Source organism: Anomalospiza imberbis, chromosome 28 (assembly GCF_031753505.1).
Source record: "Anomalospiza imberbis isolate Cuckoo-Finch-1a 21T00152 chromosome 28, ASM3175350v1, whole genome shotgun sequence".
Lineage (NCBI taxonomy): Eukaryota > Metazoa > Chordata > Aves > Passeriformes > Viduidae > Anomalospiza > Anomalospiza imberbis.
Window position 1 is genome coordinate 5,269,896 of NC_089708.1, and position 20,410 is coordinate 5,290,305.

A 20,410-nucleotide genomic window follows, 5' to 3' on the forward strand; every position below is an offset into this window, starting at 1 on the left:
AACGCCCTGGCCCCCCTGAGCCTGCAGACCCCACAGGATCCCCCCCTGAGCCTGCAGACCCCACAGGATCCCCCCGCCCCCCTGAGCCTGCAGACCCCACAGGATCCCCCCCTGAGCCTGCAGACCCCACAGGATCCCCCCCTGAGCCTGCAGACCCCACAGGATCCCCTAGCCCCCTCATCCTGCAGACCCCACAGGATCCCCCAGCCCCCTGAGCCTGCAGACCCCACAGGATCCCCCCGGCCCCCTGAGCCTGCAGACCCCACAGGATCCCCCCCTGAGCCTGCAGACCCCACAGGATCCCCCAGCCCCCCGAGCCTGCAGACCCCACAGGATCCCCCCCTGAGCCTGCAGACCCCACAGGATCCCCCAGCCCCCTGAGCCTGCAGACCCCACAGGATCCCCCCCTGAGCCTGCAGACCCCACAGGATCCCCCCGCCCCCCTGAGCCTGCAGACCCCACAGGATCCCCCCGCCCCCCTGAGCCTGCAGACCCCACAGGATCCCCCAGCTCCCCTGAGCCTGCAGACCCCACAGGATCCCCCCTGAGCCTGCAGACCCAACAGGATCCCCCAGCCCCCTCATCCTGCAGACCCCACAGGATCCCCCAGCCCCCTGAGCCTGCAGACCCCACAGGATCCCCCCCAGAGCCTGCAGACCCCACAGGATCCCCCAGCCCCCTGAGCCTGCAGACCCCACAGGATCCCCCCGGCCCCCTCATCCTGCAGACTCCACAGGATCCCCCCAGCTCCCTCATCCTGCAGACCCCACAGGATCCCCCCAGCTCCCTCATCCTGCAGACCCCACAGGATCCCCCAGCCCCCAGAGCCTGCAGACCCCACAGGATCCCCCCAGCTCCCTCATCCTGCAGACCCCACAGGATCCCCCCGGCCCCCCCAGCCGGGTCTCCCCCGCTCCCACACGGGGACAGCCGCTCGGCCGCGGCCCGGGCTGCCGCCGGTCACGTACGGGGTGAGGGGTCAGAGGCCGAGGGTCGCCGCCGGCACCGGGACCCGCCATGGGGGCGGGGCTGCGGCGGGAAAAGGCGCGAACGCCGCGAACGCGGAAGTTGCGCGCCGCGCGGACAAGTGACGTCAGAGCCGACGTCAGAGCCGACGTCAGACCGCTGCGGGGCGGGGGCACCGGGAGGGGAGATGGGGGGGGGACAGGGAGGGCACCGGGACACCGGGACACCGGGACAGCCACCGGGACGGGGAGACACCGGACAGCGAGACACCGACCCGGGGCCCCTCGGAAGCCGTGGGGTGACGGGCACACCGTGACCGACCCCAGAGGGGACACCGGGATGGACCCCGCGGGGACGCTGAGCCCTTGGGAGGGGGCCAAGGAGGACGCGGGACAGGCCTCCCGGTGTCGGGACAGATCCCGGGGTCTGGCCAGTCCCTCGCGCCCCACACGAGGCTGGGGGTGCTGAGCTCCCCCCGGGGCCCCGTAACCCCTTCCTGCGGGGAGGAGCTGTGAGGCAGGAAGGGCCCTGGGAGCAGCCGTGCTCGGCTGTGAGGGGTTTTGGGGTTTTGGGGTTTTGGTCCCCCACCCCCGCAGCCCTCTATAAGAGGTGTCGGGACGCAGGCAGTCACCCGCTGTCAGTGACCTGCGGTGGGCTCGCCATGGCTGCCGCCTTCCTGCTGCTGCTGCTGCTGCTGCTGCTGGCAGGTAATGGGGACCCTCCCGACGGTCACCCCGAGGCGGAGGGCACAGGACGCGTGGGGACGGTGGGGATGGCGGCCTGGATGATTGAGCTCGGGGGCTGGGATCTGTGTGGGGACCTGTGTGTGATGGGGATGGGGTGGGAAGGAGGACAAGGGGACAGGCAGGAGGGATGGGGGTCCTGCGGGGATGGGGTCCTGTGGGAACAAGCACCTGGGGGTGGCAGGGATGGGCTCTGCACCCAGGGATGATGGGCATGGTGCCCATGTTGGGGATTTTGGGGACGGGGTCTGCGTGGCGACCTAGGGACGGTGGGAACAGAAGGATGTGAGTACAGGCAGGAGGGATGGTGGGGATGGGGCTGAATACCTGGGGCTGCTGGTTTAGGGGTCTGGGCACCTCCGGGGCCCCTGGGGACCTCGGTGATGGGCACCCAGCCCGCAGCCGCACTCACTGTCCTGTCCCCGTGCAGCGGCACAGGCCACGGCCCCCCCGCCCTGCCAGGGTGACCCAGTGTCCTGGTGCTGGGACGCGGCCACGGCCACGCGCTGTGGCTGGGAGCAGCAGTGCCAGCACCTCCGCGACAGCCTGGCCCTGGTGAGCCCCCCAGCCCCAAGTACTGCCAGGGCCACCCAGGGGTCCAGGCAGTCCTGAGGGTCTTTGTGTCCCCACAGGGGAATGTGGCTGACGGGGACGGCGTGGGGCAGGGCAGGGGGATTAAGTGCCGCCTGTGCACCAAGATCCTGAAGAAGATACAGTCGCTGGCAGGCAACAACCCCGACGAGGTGAGGGGTGATGAGGGTCTGGGGGGCCGGGCCGGGGGCCCTCTCCCTGTGGCCCCCTGACCTGTGGTGGCTTTGGCAGTCGGCGGTGGCAGCAGCCCTGCAGAAGGGCTGCCGGGCGCTGGGCCGGGTCGTGGGCAAGCTGTGCCAGCGGTTGGTGAACAAGTACCGGGACCAGATCAAGGAGGAGCTGCAGAACGGGGACACGCCCCGGGACATCTGCACTGCCATGGGCATCTGCCGGTCCTGAGCAGTGCCTACGGTCAGTGCCCACCTGTATCCTGATCCTGCATCCTGTGTCCTGCACCTCGCATCCTGCATCCCCATCCCAAACCCCATGTCGCATACCCTGTGCCCTACACCCCACATCCCGATCCTGCGTCCTGCACCATGTCCTGCACCCTGCATGGTAATCCCACACCCCCTGTCCTGCACTGTGTCCTGCACCCAAACCCACATCCTGCACCCCATGTCCCAGTCCTGCACTGTGTCCTGCACCCTGCATCCTGCACCCCACATCCTGATCCTGCACCCTGCATCCTGCACCCCACATCCTGATCCTGCACCCTGCATCCTGCACCCCACATCCTGATCCTGAACCCTGCATCCTGCACCCCACATCCTAATCCCACATCCCCCCTCTGCGTCCGACACTTTGCACCCTGCATCCTTCACCCCACGCCTGCTGGAGGGGTGGGAGTGTGCTTGGGGTTTCTGAACCTTCCCTGCTGCAGCGCTGTAGGGTGGGGGTGAGCCAGGTCACCCCGCAGTGCGTGGTGGAGCAGGGGGAAGGCTGGAGAAGCTGCTCCCGCTGGCCCCCGGCTCACCCCCTGCTCTTTCCTCTCTCCACAGGCACAGCCCCGAGTGCCCCCAAACCCCGACGCCCCTCCAGCCCCTGATGCCCCCGCAGCCCTGCCATCCCCCTCCCCCTCAGTAAAGTCCCTCCTCTGGCTCCTGGGTCTTGTTTGTCTGCCCTGGGGGGACACGGTGACAAGGGGGTGTGACACCAGGCACTGGCAGGGGACAGCCTGGCCCTGGCCTGCCCCCAGCAGGGCCAAGGTGACCCCGAAGGTGCCAGCGGTGGTGTGGGGATGCGTCTCATGTGGGTTGGAGCGAGCGGTTCCCTTCGCACACCTGGGCGGTCCCGGCTGTCACTGCGCCCTCACTGTCACTGTGCCCCGTGCCTGGCACTGCAGCTGTCCCTGCACTGTCACTTGTCACCGGCCCTGCCGTGGGCTTGGGACCATCCTCGCTGCCCGGCATTGGCACTGTCCCAGCTGAGCACAGGGAAAGGGAATCCCTTCTGCAGCCCCAGCCAGTCAGAGCACAGGGAATCCCTTCTGCAGCCCCAGCCAATCAGAGCACAGGGAATCCCTTCTGCAGCCCCAGCCAATCAGAGCACAGGGAATCCCTTCTGCAGCCCCAGCCAATCAGAGCACTGGGAATCCCTTCTGCAGCCCCAGCCAATCAGAGCACTGGGAATCCCTTCTGCAGCCCCAGCCAATCAGAGTACAGGGAATCCCTTCTGCAGCCCCAGCCAATCAGAGCACTGGGAATCCCTCCCCCCCCTCCTTTTTTTTTTTTTTTCTTTAATTCCAGCCAATTGGAGTGCAGGGAATCTCTTGTTTGCCCCCAGCCAATCAGAACAGAGAGACTGCAGCTGTCTGAGGGCTTCCGCCAATCAGACCTCAAGGATGCCTTTCTGTGCAAGCCAATCAGAACGCAGGGAATCCTGCAGGCCGCAGCCGGGCGGAGCAGAGGGATCCCCTGCTCCTCCCGCAGTGAGCTGTGGGATCCCAGTGCCACCCACGGATCCGGGGCCTTCAGGAGCAGCAGCGCTGCGCGGCTTTGTCCCTTGGGGTGACACGGACGCCCCCTGTGTCCCCAGCCCCTCGACGTGCACCCCCAGCCACGGGGTGACCCTGCGCTTTGTGAGGTCCCTCGGTAGTCACAGTGGATCCAGTGGTAGTCCCCACACCCTGTGGTGATCCAGTCCCCCCAGGTGGTCCCGGATGCCCGGGAGGTACCCCAGCACCCTGAGATGTCCCTAGATCCTGGGTGCCCCCGTGTCCCAGGGCACCCCCAGACCCCTGCAGTGGCCCCAAATATCACAGCTATAACCCATACCGTCAGGCTGACCCCAACACCCCGAGTGGGCCCCAGAGCCCAAAGGGATCCCAACACCCTGGGGTGTCCCAGGAGGACCCCTCCCCCCTGGGCTGCTCCAGACCCTCAGAGTGGCCCAAAACCCTGGGTTGCTTCCAGAGCCTTCAGAGAACCACCATATGCTCTGGTACTGCCAGATCCTTAAAGGAACCCCAACACCCTGGGGTGCCCGTGACCCCCAGAGGGACCCCAATACTCTGCTCCAGACCCTGTGGTGAACTCAAATCTCTGGGGTGCCCCAGACCTTCCAGGGAACACGGGTGGGGACATGGCTGGAGGGGATCCCCCCAGTATGCCCTCCTCCATCTGGCCCATTTCTGGTGCACTCTGGTCAGCCTCTGCACCCCAGGCATCACTGGTGGGGAGCTCCTCTAGCCTGACATCCCCCCCAGAATACCCCCAAAGAGCCCTTTATCCCTAGGCCAACCCCTTTTTGGGGGGCTTTCTCCCAGCAAAGGGGCCGGGGTGCGCTGGAGCCCCCCTTGCTGCAGCTGTGTGAGGATGGGGGAGGGAGGTGAGGGCACGGGAAGCTCCTTGGCCGCCCCATACATGTGGGGCAGCCCCATGGGGGTCTCTCTACCAGCATGGGGGGAGAGGATCACTGGCCCAAGCGGCCCCAGAGAAGTCCACACACACCCCATTTATTGGGGGGGCCGGAGCCGCCTCCTTGCCGCATCCGTGTCTGCTCCCACAGCGCTCCGAGCAGGACCACCGGCCCCTGCCTTCCCCACTCTGAGTCCAGCTCACTGCCCCATCATGCAGGCCATCTTGCAGGCCACGGCCGAGATGAGGGCGGCCCCGCGCCCGCTGCCTTCCTCGGACTGGATGAAGGTGATGTCGCAGCCGGGCGTCAGCTGCCGCACCGTGGCGTGGAAGTGGTCCTTGAAGCTGGGGAGTGGGAAACAGGGGGTCACAAATGGGGTCAAGGCTTGGGGGATGAAGGGAGAGGATAGGGCTGTCACCGGGGCCTGGGCATCCCCACCTGGGATGGAGCTTGTAGACGGAGCCGTCGACGCCGACCGTGATCTTGAGGGTGTCCTGGCTGCGGCTCTCCCGCATGCGGTTGATGACGCCGGCCAGCCCGGCCGAGCACATCTGGGCAGCCCGGGTGGACACGCTCTCGCACACCCGGCGCACGATCTCACAGTCCGTCCGCGACGGCAGCAGCTCAAAGGCCGACAGGATGTTGTAGATCTGCTTGCGGTCATCAGAATCGCTGGGGTGGGGGGAGAAAAGGGGCTCAGCAAAGGCTGAAGGGTGGGGACCCTGGGTGAGGCAGCTGGAGAGGGATGGGGGAGTGATGGGATGGGGGGTCCTCACACGGGACACCTGTATGGGGTCCTAGGATGGGGAAGCCCAACTGGGGCAGTCAGAGCAGGTTGGTGTGCGGTGATGGCATGGAGCACCCCAATATAGGGCTGATGTGGGGTCATGGGACAGAGGGACCCCACCTAATGTGGGGTGATGGGACATGGGGACCTCAATATGGGACAGAGCAGGCAGGTATGGAGTGCTGGGATCAGGATGGGCCCATGACAGGGGACGCTGTGGTTTGGGTGGCAGAACACAGGGACTCCAAGATGGACAGTCAGAGTAGACTGGTGTGGGCTAACAGGATAAAGGACCCCAAAGTGCGGCAGTCAAAGCAGACTGGTGTGGGATGATGGAACAGGGGGATCCCCCTGTGGGACAGCCCAGTGCCGAGCGGGAGCACAGACTCCTCAGTATGTCCGGACCAGTGTGGAGGGAGAGCACAGACCTCCCAGTGCGATGCAGCCTGGCAGGCCGGTTTGGGGGTGCCACCCCCAGCCTCGTACCTCTCAATCTGGGACATGAAGCGGGTCTCAAAGGTCCCACGAGTCTTGAGCTTCTCAGAGGCCTCCCCATTGAAGAGCAGGTTCTCATCCACCAGCTTCAGCAGCACCAGCCGCACGATCTCCCCCATGTACTTCCCCCCAATGATCTTCTCGTACCTGCGGGGGGGCATAGGCCAGGGGGCGGCATCAGAGCTGGGATTTGAGGGGTCACCTCCCACAGCACCCCCTCTTTCCTTCCCCCCTCCTTGCTGGATGTGTTCCTGCGCATGGGCATGGCCCAGGGCGAAGGACGCCCGTGCTGGGGCTGAGCCCAGCGTGGCGCAGGGGACGGGGGGGACGCCCAGGGGAACTGGATCTCTCCTATTCCTTACAGTTGCTGACCGGGGTTAAGTGAGGTCTCGTCCACCACGCGGTCGTACTCCAGGAGGAACTCGTCCAGCTCCCCGGAGGCACCAAAGGCCCCCCACTCCGTGTTCACGCACATCCGCCCCTCGTCGCCCTCCACCAGCTCCACGTTGTGCATCTCCTCCATGTAGCAGGCGTTACAGCCCGTCCCTGCCGGGAACTGGGGATGGCTCTGGGCGGCGGGGGGGGCAGCAGTGACACCCCCCACCACCACAGCCCTCCCCTCCCAACTGGGATAAAACTGGGGTAGTGTTGTGGAGCAATGGGGAAGAACTGGAGGGGGTCCAGACGTGCCAGCACAGGGGTTGGGACCCACATGGAGCCTGAGGGACGTTCCCCAACCTGGTGACTGGCACCGTGGTATACAACTACTTCAAGGGTGGCTCCAGGACACGGGGAAAAGGTTTTAGACTAAAAGAGGAGAGATTTAGAATGGATACCGGGAAGAAATCCTTCCCTGTGAGGGTGGTAGGGACTAACACAGGCCAGAGCCACCAACAGCCTGGGGGCAGGGCAGCCCTTTGGGGAGCAGCCCTGTTATGACGACCACCCCCTTTCTACTCCCAAAGCACCCCAACCATGCTGGGGCCAGGCAATGCCATCGGGTGTCCCAACCACCAGACACCTCGGCAGAGTGCCACTGCCACCCCTCTGTCATTGGAGTGTCTCCCCAAAAGGACGGGGGAAGCAGCAGGGGAGCAGGCCCATGGGACCGTTCCCTGTGCAGCCACGTGTCCCTGTAGAAGGGGCATCTTACCCACAATCATCCCAACCTCGCACCGGTGATCTTCGTAGTAGCAGGAGATCATCGTGGCCACCGTGTCATTCACCATCGCCACCACGTCCATCTCGAAGTCCTGGGGACAGGGACCATTGTGGGCTCATGGGGGGTCAGGCCGTCCCACACCAGGCAGGTTTGGGGTGGACAGTCCCCAGGGGTGAGGACCTGGGCACGTGTCACGCGCAGGTGTGCGCACAGACACGGAACAGCCCTGCCCAGAGACACGCCTGGCTCCAGCAGCCCCATCGTGGGGACAGCTGCGCTCCAGTGGTCCCTTCCTGGGGACACACCGGGCTCCAGTGGCCCTGCTGCGGGCACAGCCAGGCCGCAGCGAGCTCCTGGCAGGGACAGCCGGGGGTGCCGGGGTGTCCGCGCCGCGGCGGCACCGGCACAGTCCGATCCTCTCACCCCTCGCCGTTTGATGGCGTCCCTCAGCAGCCCCACCACGTTGTTCCCTTCCGCGCCGGAGGCTTTGAAGCCCTTGGTCCAGTTCAGGAGGATGCCCTGGAATGGGGGTCAGACCGAAATGGGGCTGTGGGTGTAGGTGGGGCTTGGGGACCCCTAAGCCCTCATGCTGCCCGGACACCCCCTCACCTTGTCGATGTCCTCGTGCCGCACAGGGAAGGAGAAGGTGAAGCCCAGGGGCAGCTTTTTGTGCTTCATCTGGTGCTTGTCCAGAAAATCAGAGATGCACTCGGAGATGTAGTCAAAGAGCTGGAAGACAGGAGGTCCAGCCTTTCCCAGGGGATGTCCCCACCCTCCCAGTGCCCTTGGACAGATGCTGTCCCCCACCATGGGTTCCCCAGGCTGCTGCTGGCTGGATGGATGAGTGTGTCCCCTCAAGCGTTCCCACTGAAACACACACAATGAAAGGGACTGGGAAGGGATGGGATGCCCTCCCTGCGTGCTCCACTGACCATCTCAGCCGTCCCAGTCATGGCATCCTCCGGGATGGAATACATCTGGTGCTTCGTCTTCACCTTCCACTGCCCCTCCTCCCCCTCGCCCACCTTCACCAGCATCACACGGAAATTGGTGCCGCCCAGGTCCAGTGACAGGAAATCTCCCACCTCTGCAAAGCCAGGGAGAGGGGGAGAAGGTAATGGGCTCTTGGTAGGCTCAGCCTTCCACATGGAGCTAGGTGGGGTGTGAGGAAGGGGTGACACACACGGGACTGGGAGTGACGCCGTACCAGAGCCCTCGGGGGTGGAGCGCACATAGGTGGGCAGCATTTTGACAGAGGCTTCCTCATGTGTCTCCAGCTTGAGCCCTCGGTCCATCTCCTTCTGCATCCGGTACATCACCTTCTTCAGGTCCTCCTCCTTCAGACGGAACTCCGACAGGATCTGCTCCACCTGCACACAGCACAGCATCAGCCAGGGGCCAGGGATTTGGGATGCACGGGGCCTGAACTGCAAGAAGTTCGGGAAGCTCCAAGTTTCCCTTCCCCCAGCCCTGTTTTCCCCGTTGGCACGTGGCCACCCTGAAATGACTTATCCTATCGCTCTGCTATTCTCCTCCCGCTGAACAGGGGCACCAGGGAATCCACAGGACAAGGCCCCGAGACCCCTTCTGGTGCTGCCTGCAGGACGCCACGCTCAGCTCTGGTGTCCCTGGGGACCAGGGCTGGCACTGGGGTTCTGCCATCCCTGTCACCCAGCTGAATTTTTTGGATGGCTGTGTAGAAGCCGGCACCATTCCAGCAGCGACCTGGGACATCCCATCCTGATGAATCCCAGAGTCATTCCCAGCAAGCAGTGCTTCTGGCCGTGCCATTGAGGAGCACAGCATCTCCCACCAAGGATATGGGATTCTTTCATGATGAAGATGCTGGTGTGTCTTCCTTGTTCCCCTGGGAGCATCCCTCTCCCTGCATCCCACCGGGAATCGTGGGTACCATTTTTCACCCATCAAATGTGGGGCAGAGGGCAGGCAGGCAGGAATATTCTTGGGGATTGCTGCCTTGTCTCGCTGCCAGGGAGAGCCGCAGGGCCCACTCCAGGGAAGCACCTGGCAAGCAGGATCCGTGTTTATCCTTTCCGTAGCAACCCCGGGCTCGGCGCAGCCTCCATTAGGCGGCAGGGCTGGGGCCAGGTGCCCCGGCTGTCAGATGGAGCCGCAGCCGGCAGCATTAGGGCTCATTAGTCACCGGCCTCCGGCTAGGCTCCAGTGCTCCTCCCGGCAGATGTTTGCCTCGAGCCTGCTGCCGTTTCCTGGCAGGTTCTGGGGTAGGGGGCTCAGGAAATCGTTTGGAGCTTCCCAGCACTGGGGGCACGCCTTGCCGTGGCTCAGTCCAGCTGCCCTCCATCCTGGCACATCACCCGGCCCCCAGTGCAGCCCCGTAATGGGGCTGGGCACCCAGGGCAGCATTGTGGTGAGGTTTGCCCTGATCCTGAGGGTGTTTGGCCCAGAACGATTGGAAAAATCCTGCCAGGAAAGCATGGAGCTGGATCTGATCATCTCTCCTGGGTTGTTGGCTGAAGGTATTCAGTGCTAATCCATCCCATGGCACCACTTGCCATGGGAACCCCAGATCTGCTACGGCCGGAGGGTCCCCGTCCCCAGGCTGCCACCCGGGAGTCCCAGTTTTATTTCTCCAGTGTTGTTTCCACCTCAGCAGCACATGTCCCTACTCGTCTCTTCACTCGCCTTCAAAATAATGGGTTTGGCCCTTCCCTGGCAGGATTTGGGTCTTCCCACGTGACATTATCTGGCTCTCAGCTTCCCATGGAAGTGGTGTGCTCCAATGCATCCCACAAAAGGCATGGAGCTGGGAACCATGTAGCTGCTGGCTGCAGTGGCCAGTGACACCCATCTCTGCTGGTCCAGCATGTGATGAGTCCCCTCAGTGTCCCCTTGGTGTGCCTTTGGTGTCCCAGCTGGCAGCAGGGGATGTCTCCACTGTCCTCACCCATGAGCCCATGAGCTCAATCCATCTGGGAGAGGATGCTTCCCACAAACAGCTGGGTCCTGGCTGCAGATGAGCCCTGTGCCACCCTGGGTGCCTCAGTGACATCGGTGACAGCCATCTGAAGGAGGTGACAGGCCACATCTCATCCTGGGTGGCTGCAAGATGCCCGGGGCAATGCTGGGATGGTGGGAGTATCCCAGCCCAGCAGAATGTCCCACAAATGCTCCCGGCTCCATCATGATCCCTGATGTAGGGGCCTGTGCTGTGCTGGGGGGTGACCCCAGGGATGGGGACCCCCAGGGCTGCCCCCGGGCTGCCCGGGAGCTGCTGTCCTCCCCACCAGCCATCCTCTGGGCTGTCTCTGCTGGAACCTTGGGAGGTGCTGGGGGCACCTGGCCGCCCACTCCAGGGAAGGCTGGAACGCCGGTGGGGGTCTGCACTCTTCCCCACACCCACTGGGCCCCCCCGGCCCCCCAGCATTGCCCTGCAGCAGCCTCACCTTCTCCTTCCTGCCGCTCTCCATCCTGGCTCGGTGATCCAGCATGGGGGCAGGTGCGGGGTGGGGTGGGCTGCGGGCCAAGCCGTGCCCCCCTCAGCCCCTGTGTCCCCACCGTGGTGCCTGGCCCGGGGGAGCCCCTGCCCTGTCCTGGAGGCTGTCCGGCGGGCACTGGGCTGCTCCGTGCCTCGCTGCACACGCGGATGCTCCACTTTCGCTGCCTTATCTCATCGGCCGGCCCAGCGCGGCACCCACCGAGGGAGTCCCGGGAGCCGCGGGCCTCAAGCGGAGGGGCGGGGAGCGGGGCCCGGGGCCCCGGTGGGGTCAGCCCTGTCGCCCCACATCCTTTGCTCCGGCGGGGTTCCGCTCCCGCTCTCCCGCTCCTTTCCTTAACGTGTCAGTCAATCCCCGGGGCGGGGGTCCCAGCCCGGCGCGGTGGGCTCCGGAGACCCCCGGTGCGCTGGCCAGGCTCGGCCAGGACCCTCCCCGCGGAGCACCACGCCCCGGGTCACCCGTGTCCCCGTTGTCACGCCAACGCCTCGATGGTGGCGGCAAGCACTCCAGCGGCCGGCTTGGCAACCGGCACGCTCCCATGGCGACCGCGGGCACGGCACGGCCGGCAGACACCCGCCGAGGGGCGAGGGCGGCGGGGCAGCGCCGCCAGCCCCCGGGAGGGCAGAGGATCCGCACCGGGCGCCGCCGGGACCGGGGGTGGGTGCCGGATTTGAGGAGGGGGATGCGGCACCCCCGCAGCCAGGTCACGCAGCCGGTGTCGCGGAACCCGGGGACCGTGGAGGTCCAAACGGGAGGGATGGACCCCAAAGCTCCTGGTGCTGCTCCGGGGAAGCTTCTCCCCAGACGCCCCGGGAAGCCCGGACGGGTGTCGGGGTGACAGCCCCCGGTCGACCGCGGGGGCTCTGGGGGGGGCACAGGGTTTGGGTGGCAGAGCAGGGCCTAGGGGACGCAGGGTCACCCCGCAGCACCCCGCTGCCCCCCCGGCCGCACAGGAGGGCCCTGGCAGCCCACCCTGAGGGGTCCCCACACCGCGGAGCGGTCCGAAACCCTCGGGAGGTTCAGCCCCTGCCCCCCCACCACGGAGGGGCCCCCACCCAGGGGCAGAACCGCCCCATGGAAGGGTCCCCACTGCCCAGAGCGGCCCCCAGCACCCGGGGGAGGCTGCTCCCCCTTCTCAGAGAGGGACACCACGCCATAGGGACGGGACCCCACACAGGGGACCCCCGACCCCCGACCCACGGCGGGACCCCGCCCACGGCGGGACCACGCCCCCAGCGGGTCCACGCCCACAGCGGGACCCCGCCCCCAGCGGGACCACGCCCCACGGAGCCGAACAGGCCCCGCCCCCGCGGCCCCGCCGGGCACAGCGCCCCCTGCTGCCCGCCCCGAGGAACAAGCGCCGCCCCACGACGCCAGCGCGGCGCTGATTGGCCGCCCGGCTGGCCCCGCAGAGCGGGGAGGCGGGCGCCGATTGGCCAGAAGGTTGAGGGGGCGGAGCCATCTTGGCGCGTGCGCAGGGCCGGAGGCGTCCCGTGGCAGCGCCGGCACTTCCGGCCGCCGTGTTCCACTTCCGGGTCGCGCCCATCGCCGCTCGGCCGCCGCCTGCGCTGAGCCGCGACCGCAGCGTCGGTACCGGGGCGGGCCGGGGCCGCGCGGGGGGTCCCGGGGCCGCGCGGGGCGTCCCGGGGCCGCGCGGGGCCGGCTGGGCTTGCGGGGGGCCGAGGGCTGGCTTGCAGTGGGTTGTACTGGGGAGTAGCCGCGTTACACTGGGTGGAGGGGCTGGGTTGTACTGGGGTGGGTTTTACTGGGCTGTACTGGGCTATACTGGGGTGGGTTTTACTGGGTTATACTGGGATGGGTTTTACTGGGCTGTACTGGGTTATACTGGGATGGGTTTTACTGGGCTGTACTGGGCTGGGTGCTGGGCTGTATTGGGTAATACTGGGGTGGGTTTTACTGGGCTGTACTGGGCTGGGTGCTGGGCTGTACTGGGCTGTACTGGGCTGGGTGCTGGGCTGTACTGGGCTATACTGGGGTGGGTTTTACTGGGCTGTACTGGGCTGGGTGCTGGGCTGTACTGGGCTATACTGGGGTGGGTTTTACTGGGCTGTACTGGGCTATACTGGGCTGGGTTTTACTGGGCTATACTGGGCTGGCTGCTGGGCTGTACTGGGCTAGCTGCTGGGCTGTACTGGGCTATACTGGGCCGGCTGGGCCGGGATGAGGAGCCAGGCGGGCTCTGGGCAGGGGGTTCCGGCTGGCTGGGACTGCAGGAGGCTGTGGGGGAGCCCCAGGCTCGGGGGTGGCCCGGGGGCGTCCTGGCCCCAGCCCCAACCCCGCCTTTCCCCCAGGCCCACGGAGCCGCCGCCATGAGGCTCTACAGCCTAAGTGTCCTTTACAAAGGTGACATCCAAGTGCACTTGCTCAAAGCTGCCTACGACGTGTCCACCTTCAACTTCTTCCAGAGATCCAGGTGGGTGCCGGGTGCTGGAGCCTCGGGGGGGGATTGCTCCTGTGTGCTGGCTCAGGCAGGACCTCGGGGAGGGGAGGCAGAAGTTTTTGGGAGGTTTTCTGCCCCACTGTGAAAGGCTGCAGTGAAAGGCTTTTCCTAAGGGGGAACAGCCCCAGAGCTACTCCTGGGGAGCTGGGACCTGCTGCAGCACTCGGAGTGAGGGATCAGCCGGAGGAGTGCAGTGAGACTCCTGGAGCCCCAGGCAGCAGGGGGGCAGGCCTGGCTCCACAAATCTCCAGTGCAGCCAGGCCGCGAAATCAGGGCCCAGGGAATGCCCTGGCAGCGGGGTCGGCTCTTCCCAGCCCACAGAACCCTGCCCAGCTACCCCAGTGCCTTCAGGTGGGCTGGCTGGGCCCCGGTCCAGGCTCCCGGTGTCCCACCGCGGGCACAGGGGGATCAGGGAGCTCCAGCAGCTCCTGAGAACCTCCCGGAGCTGTGGAACAGAGCAGGAACAGCTCTGGAATGGGTTGTCGTTGCTTCGAAGGGCGGGGGCGTTAGGAAATTCCTCTGGGACCCCAAACTTTCCCTGCCAAGGTTTTATGGAGCCTCAGGCCCGTTTGGTTCTGTAATTCCAGGGGAAAGGCTGAAGTAAGACTGTCTAAAAAAGCTCTTTCCCAGCCAGATGTGCGAGTGGCTCCAGCCCCAGCCCCAGAGCACGCTGTAGCTGCAGCTCTTCTTTTGCCAAATCCCCAGAAATTCCCGAGTGGTCCTGCTGTGGGCTCCCCCCAGGGCAGGCTGTGTCTGTGCCCGAGGAGAGCTCTGGGGTGCTCTGTGCCTGTTCCCAGGACTTGCTGCTTGTCCCGGGTTTGTTCACAGGAGAGGCTTGGCCCAGCTGTGGTGGTGAAGGTGTGTTTGGGTTGAGGGCTGGATCTGGGATAACCTGCTGGGCAGGAGCACAGGGCTGGGCTGTGCCAGTGCCTCCTGCCTGCTGGACATCTGCCAAGGAATTTGGCAGAGTGAGGTGCAGAGTGCCCAGCTCCTTCCGGAATACTGGGAAATAAAACCAGTGTTCCCAGTGGAAGAGCAGTCCTTGAAGATACGTCCTGGGATCCAGCTGGCACGTGGCTGGACTCGGTGATCTTAAATGTTTTAAATGTTCTCTCCGTGGCATATAGGAAACCCTGGGGTCGTGGTGGGGGCTGGCAGCAGGTCCCTCCTCTCGGGGGGAGGTGTCCGTGCTCCCTCTCCAATGAGGCAGGGGTGTTCAGGATGCTCAGGATGCCTTGGCTGGACCTTTCCCTGCAGTGCAGAGTGTCCGTGGAGCTGGTGTCCGGGCTGGGAGCAGTGCAGACCCCTCGGAGGGATGTAAACTGAGAGGCAGTTCCCCCTCTGGAATTGCTTCCAGCAGCAGGAGGCTGTCAGAAGACCACGGTGTCTGCCACGCCGGTGTCTGTGGCCAGGGACACTTCCCTGGCACCTCCCAAGCAGGAGCTGTCCCACTCCCTGTGTTTGGCGAGCCCTGTAACCTGATCCCTGATAAAATCTCCCTTCCTGGGATCTCCCAGCTGAATTGGGGAATGTGGTGCCTCACACTGACTGATCCCAGCATGGCCAGCATGTGGTGTTCTGGAAACAGGTTTATTTGACTGCTGCTCATTATTTTTGGCCTCTTTTCCTTTGCTGTGGGGTGACAAGGGCTCACTGAGGAGCCTGTTGGACAGGCCTGAGCCTGGGCTCAGGAATGTGTTCCAAATTGGAGCCGGTCTGGCTTAAAGATGTTCTTTAGCTTTGACTCTCAGTGGTGGCTGGGTGCCTGGGGGGTCAAACACCCAAATCATTCCATGGTGCAGCTGGTCACCAGGTGCTGGCCAGGCAGGGACAGGTTTAGTGGCATTTTTGCTTTCTGCTAAATCCCCAAAAAGCAAGTTCAGCCCGAGGACATCAGGCTGTCACTGCAGCCGGGGGGCTCTGGGTGCTCCGCTGGAGCCTGGAGGTGTTTGTCTGGGGCTTGCCACTCCCCGGAGGCTCAGGGTCCAGCTGGGGGGAGGGTTTGTCGGCCCGGCGCAGCGGGGGCTGTGGCACAGCCGTGTCCCCAGCCGTGTCCCCAGCCCACGCCGTGTCCCCGCAGCGTGCAGGAGTTCATGACGTTCACGAGCCAGCTGATCGTGGAGCGCTCGGCGCTGGGCAGCAGGGCCTCCGTCAAGGAGCAAGGTGAGAGCTTCCCCCGGCCCCACTCTGGGGAAAGTCACCCCAAAACACAGCCCGGGGGGGCAGCGCTGGGGGTGGGAGCTGCTGGGGAGGGTGTGAGCCCGGCGCAGCGCGGCAGAGGTTCTCGGGGGCCTGCAGAGGTTCTCGGGGGCCTGCAGAGGTTCTCGGGGGCCTGCAGAGGATCTCGGGGACCTGCAGAGGTTCTGCAGGACCTGCAGGGGTTCTCGGGGGCCTGCAGAGGTTCTGCAGGACCTGCAGGGGTTCTCGGGGACCTGGAGAGGTTCTTGGGGACCTGCAGAACTTCTGCAGGACCTGCAGAGGTTCTCAGGGACCTGCAGAGGTTCTGCAGGACCTGCAGAGGTTCTCAGGGACCTGCTCCAGTGCCTGTGCTCTCCCTGGCTGCCTCGGGAGCCCTGGAGCTCTGGGGTTGCAGCCCCCCCAGCTCCCCAGATCACCCCACTGCAGGGTGGCTGTGCCAGCTTTGCCGTGTAAGTCCAGGCTCCGCATCCCGAGTTCCCAGCTCATTCCAGCTTCCCTGTCTTGCTCCACGTGCCTCCAGAGCCCCAGGACTTGTGGGAGGCAGCCTGCATTGGCTGCTGGAGCCTCTTTAATGGCACCCCAGCCTTGTTATTAGTTAAAATCGGGCTGAGCTCTTGCCCCACTGGGTTTTACTTACCTCTAGCTGCCGTGGGATGTCAGTTTTGTGTCCCACACTGTGGGACACGTGGCTCCTTTGACTGAGCCCCAGATTTTGAGCCCTTGCTCCTTTCCTGAGGAAGCAATGAAAAATGCAGGTGCTGATGGCACCTTCCGGGGTGGTGTGGGGGAAGCTGTGGGGGCTGGCTGGAGGGTGGTGGGGGCTGGGGAGGGCTCGGGGCGTTTGCTGCCCCTCTGACAGGAGTTTCCTTGGCAGACTACCTGTGCCACGTGTACGTCCGGAGCGACGGGCTGGCTGGAGTGGTGATTGCAGACAACGAGTATCCCCAGCGGGTTTGTTTCACCCTGCTGGACAAGGTGAGGGCTCCTCCAGCCTCCCTGCCCTGACACACGCGGGGCTTTTGGACAGTCAGGGCTGGCCACCTCGGCCTTTGCCAAGTCTGTTCGTGTTTCCTCCTGGGGCTCCAGCCCCTTCCCCAGCTCCGTTCCTGTCTCTGGACACGTTCCAGCCCCTCAGTGTCCTTCTTGCCACGAGGGGCACAGAGCTGGACACTCAAGGGCCCTTAGCAGGGCCAGCACAGAGGATGGTCACTGCCCTGGACCTGTGGCCACACTGTGGCTGGTACAGGCCAGGGGCCACCTAGGCATACCTGGGCTTGTGTCCAGCCCCTGGCACCAGCACCTCCAGGTCCTTCTCCACTGGCAGTTTTCCAGCCACTGCCAGGGAGACAAGCTGGGAGACCTGGGTTGTCCAGCCTGGAGAAGAGAAGGCTCCAGGGAGACCCCAGACCCCCTTCCAGTACCTAAAGGGGCTCCAGGAGAGCTGGAGAGGGACTGGGGACACGGGGAAATGGCTTCCCAGAGGGCAGGGTTAGATGGGATATGGGGAAGAAGCCCTTCCCCGGAGGGTGGTAGGGACTAACACAGGTTTCCCAAAGAAGCTGTGGCTGCCCCATCCCTGGACGTGTTCAAGGCCAGTTTGGACAGGGCTTGGAGCAGCCTGGTCTAGTGGGAGGTGTCCCTGCCCATGGCAGGGCTGTGGATGAGCTGTAAGGTCCCTTCCCAAAAATCTCCACATCTCATATTTCAGTGAGCAAAGCCCTTCCAGCCACTGGGGCCCCACAGCTGTGGCTCCTGGGTGGTAACTGCTGCTTCCTCACCTGGCAGGTGCTGGATGAGTTCTCCAGGCAGGTCAGCAAGATGGACTGGCCCTCAGGGTCACCTGCCACCATCAGCTACTCTGCCTTGGATGGATACCTCAGCAAATACCAGGTACAGAGCCCCGGGACCCTGCAGGGCACCAGGACAGAGGGTTCCTGTGTTCCCTGCAGCCCTGAAAATGGCAGGGGAGATATCTGGGCAGCACTGGCACGTGCTGGGACCCCGGTGCACTCCCTGGTGTCCCTGTGGTGGTGCCAGCACCATCTCCACGTTGTTTCTCCCCAGAACCCCCGTGATGCTGACCCGATGACCCGAGTGCAGGCGGAGCTGGACGAGACCAAAATCATCCTGGTGAGGCTGCAGGGCTGGATGCTCGTGCCTGCACAAGCCAGTGGGGGCCCTGGGGCACGTTGTGAGGCGGGGTAGAGTCACCCCAGGCCATTCCCCCGAGACCTCCCTGGGGTGGGAGCTTCCTTTCCTCTTCCTCTTCCTCTTGCTGTCTCGCCCCCTTTTTTCTCCTTGGGCTTTCCCCAGCTGGCCGGACGGAAGCCCCAGGGCTCTGACCCCTCCTCCACATGCCAGTGGTGACCTCCTCTCTGTTCCTGCCCAAGTTCCCTTCTCCCTAGGGGCTGCAGGGCTGGGGGGGCTGCAGGAAGGTGGCAGGAGGGGTGGTGGCACCTCCATCCCGGGCTGCAGGGTGCTGTGGGGCTGCCTCTGGGGCTCAGCACACCTTTCTGTGGCAGCACAACACCATGGAATCACTCCTGGAGCGTGGGGAGAAGCTGGACGACCTGGTCTCCAAATCGGAGGTGCTGGGGGCACAGTCCAAAGCCTTCTACAAAACGGTGGGTGTGAGGGTGACCCCTCCCGAGGGAGCTGGGGAGGGGTGCAGGGTCATCCCTGGGGGGCACAGCTCTGTGTGCCAGGCAGGGATCAGCCCCGTTCCCACAGGAGGGGGTGCAGAGAGCCTGGGGGCCCCAGCTGCAGCTGCAGAGCCCCCAGCCCCTCCCTGGGGGTGTCCTGCACCCTGCCCTGGCCCACGACCATGCCAGCTCCTGGCGCCAGCTCCGGCCACACGGAGAGGAGCCTCCGGGGCATCAGCCTTTGTGCTTTGTCCTCCTCTGGCAGGAGAGGGGTGGTGTGGGACCCCTGGTGGGTGGCCCTGGGACCCCCAAACCCTCGGGGAGCTTCACAGATGGTTTTCCTTCTCTTCTTAGGCCCGAAAGCAGAATTCCTGCTGTGAAATCATGTGACGTGGGGCCCAGGCTCTCCACCTCCGGACCACCAGCCCTCCAGCCCTCTCCACAGCCACCCCAGGGCTGTTCCTGGGGCTGGGCCGGGGGTCCTCAGCCCCCTGGGCTGATGTGACTGTTGTCCACCTTGAGGGGACACCAAGGCTGGCACCGGGCCGGCACCCAGGGGGGGTGGTCTGCACCGAAGACCCCCCACCCTCGCTGTTCCTGGGACAGCTGGGACCAGGGGGCACCCGGCCCCACACTCCCCTGCCTTCACTCTCCCTGGGAAGCCTGGAGGAGCCCCCCACTGCTGTCCGGGGGGCTGAGGGGGCAGGCAGAACCCCCTGCTGCCATCCCAGGCAGCTTTTATGTATTTGTGTCCTAAGGGTGAGCTGGGGGGGTGGGAGAAGGGGGGAAAAGAAGAGGTTTCTTGGGTGGGGGGTGCTCTCTGCCTCCCTGGGCAGCTCCTGCCCACGCTGGTGAGCCCGGAGCTGTGTCCTGGTGCTGGGGGAGAGGGGGAGCTCGCCAGCCTGCCCTGCACCTCAGAGCCCCTCCCCTGCTCCCACCAGCCAGGCCGGGGGGCTCCGCACCTGCCAGGGCCCAGCAGCCCTCGCCGCCTCCTCTTCCTCCTCCTCAGGGAGGGAAAAGTTGGGCTCGGGCTGTACCTCGGGTTGTTTCCGTGCCCTGGCTGCAGCGGCCAGGGGGATAAAGTCGTCTTTGGCAGTTGCGGCCCTGTTCCCTCTCTGCGGCGTCCCAGGGTGGGGTTTCATGCAGACACGTCCTGGGCACCCCCGCGGGGAAGGGGCCTTCCCTCTCCCACCTCTTACTTTCATGATCATTGGTTTTTCCTCATAATTTATTTGCAGTTTTCCCGAGACAAAAACGAAATCAGAGTCATCTTTTACACTTACAAGGCTCAGAAAGAAAAGACAAAGGGTTTTTTTTGGGGGGAGGGGCATGGGGGGGGGATATGCTGGGGAGGGGGAGACAGAAAAAGAATGAGAGAAAAGGGGAGGAAGGAGAAAAATTTGGCAACGATCCACCAGCATTCATGGGACAGGAACAGCTCAGCTCCTCAACATACAGCGTTAGCGCCCGAGGGTTGCTCCCGCGCAAAGGGCATGCAGAGAAATCATCAGAATAATTAAAAAATAATGAATATCCCCCGCCCCTTCCCGCCCCCCTCCCCCCCCAGCCAAAACCAGCCCTCAGCGTGGTGGGGATGCCCTGGGGAATTGCGTGGGGAGTGCCTGGGAGTGGAGTGGTGCCTCCCCGCGCTCGGGGGGCCGGGGGTGACGGGTCCCCCCGAGCGCTGGCCATGGGAGGGGGGGTGCAGGATGTGCTGCCGGTGCCCCCGGGCTGGGGGTCCCCGGCGGAGCAGCCTGTGCCCCCTAAGAGACCCATTCTCTTAGTCTAAAGTGCTTTCGATGCTGCGTCAGTGCTGGCTGGATCGTCCTGAGCCCCCCACCCCGAGCCCCAACACCCCCCAGCTGCCCTCTGCCCCCTGACGTGGCACCCACACCCCCCCTGCCAGCACCCGGAGCTGGCGCCCGTGACACGGGTGCTGGGCTGGGGACACGGGGGTGCCCCCGCCGTGTTCCCCGCGCAGCGGTGCCCAGGATCAGCCTCGGGCCCCCATGGGCAGCGCTCCCAGGGG

At 64.9% G+C, this 20,410-nt stretch overlaps 3 protein-coding genes across 6 annotated transcripts; 2 read left to right on the plus strand and 1 right to left on the minus strand.

The window, feature by feature from the left end:
* The first annotated feature begins 1,542 nt into the window (after nt 1-1,542).
* Nucleotides 1,543-3,456, plus strand: LOC137463319 (saposin-C-like). Of its 2 annotated transcripts, XM_068174422.1 has the most exons (5): nt 1,543-1,673; nt 2,140-2,264; nt 2,342-2,452; nt 2,532-2,711; nt 3,302-3,456. In XM_068174422.1, exons 1-4 carry the CDS (start codon nt 1,628-1,630, stop codon nt 2,697-2,699), a joined length of 450 nt encoding a protein of 149 aa, XP_068030523.1. In that variant the 5' UTR covers nt 1,543-1,627; the 3' UTR covers nt 2,700-2,711; nt 3,302-3,456. The 2 variants fall into 2 exon arrangements, with proteins under 2 accessions (XP_068030523.1, XP_068030522.1); XM_068174421.1 differs by lacking the exon at nt 3,302-3,456 and having other exon boundaries at nt 2,532-3,277.
* Nucleotides 3,457-5,240: 1,784 nt separating this feature from the next.
* Nucleotides 5,241-11,176, minus strand: GCK (glucokinase). 2 transcript variants are annotated; one of them, XM_068174499.1, is made up of 10 exons: nt 11,029-11,176; nt 8,811-8,973; nt 8,536-8,690; nt 8,213-8,332; nt 8,027-8,122; nt 7,595-7,694; nt 6,804-6,987; nt 6,433-6,588; nt 5,598-5,831; nt 5,241-5,503 (listed from the first exon to the last, which is right to left on the minus strand). In XM_068174499.1, exons 1-10 carry the CDS (start codon nt 11,071-11,073, stop codon nt 5,359-5,361), a joined length of 1,398 nt encoding a protein of 465 aa, XP_068030600.1. In that variant the 5' UTR covers nt 11,074-11,176; the 3' UTR covers nt 5,241-5,358. The 2 variants fall into 2 exon arrangements, with proteins under 2 accessions (XP_068030600.1, XP_068030601.1); XM_068174500.1 differs by lacking the exons at nt 7,595-7,694; nt 8,027-8,122; nt 8,213-8,332; ... (1 more) ...; nt 8,811-8,973; nt 11,029-11,176 and having other exon boundaries at nt 6,814-6,953.
* A 1,386-nt stretch (nt 11,177-12,562) lies between these two features.
* YKT6 (YKT6 v-SNARE homolog) lies at nt 12,563-19,943 on the plus strand. Of its 2 annotated transcripts, none has more exons than XM_068174505.1 (8): nt 12,563-12,669; nt 13,402-13,513; nt 15,621-15,703; nt 16,614-16,714; nt 17,525-17,629; nt 17,804-17,869; nt 18,262-18,363; nt 18,736-19,943. In XM_068174505.1, exons 2-8 carry the CDS (start codon nt 13,410-13,412, stop codon nt 18,769-18,771), a joined length of 597 nt encoding a protein of 198 aa, XP_068030606.1. In that variant the 5' UTR covers nt 12,563-12,669; nt 13,402-13,409; the 3' UTR covers nt 18,772-19,943. The 2 variants fall into 2 exon arrangements, with proteins under 2 accessions (XP_068030606.1, XP_068030607.1); XM_068174506.1 differs by having other exon boundaries at nt 12,601-12,665.
* Nucleotides 19,944-20,410: the final 467 nt, after the last annotated feature.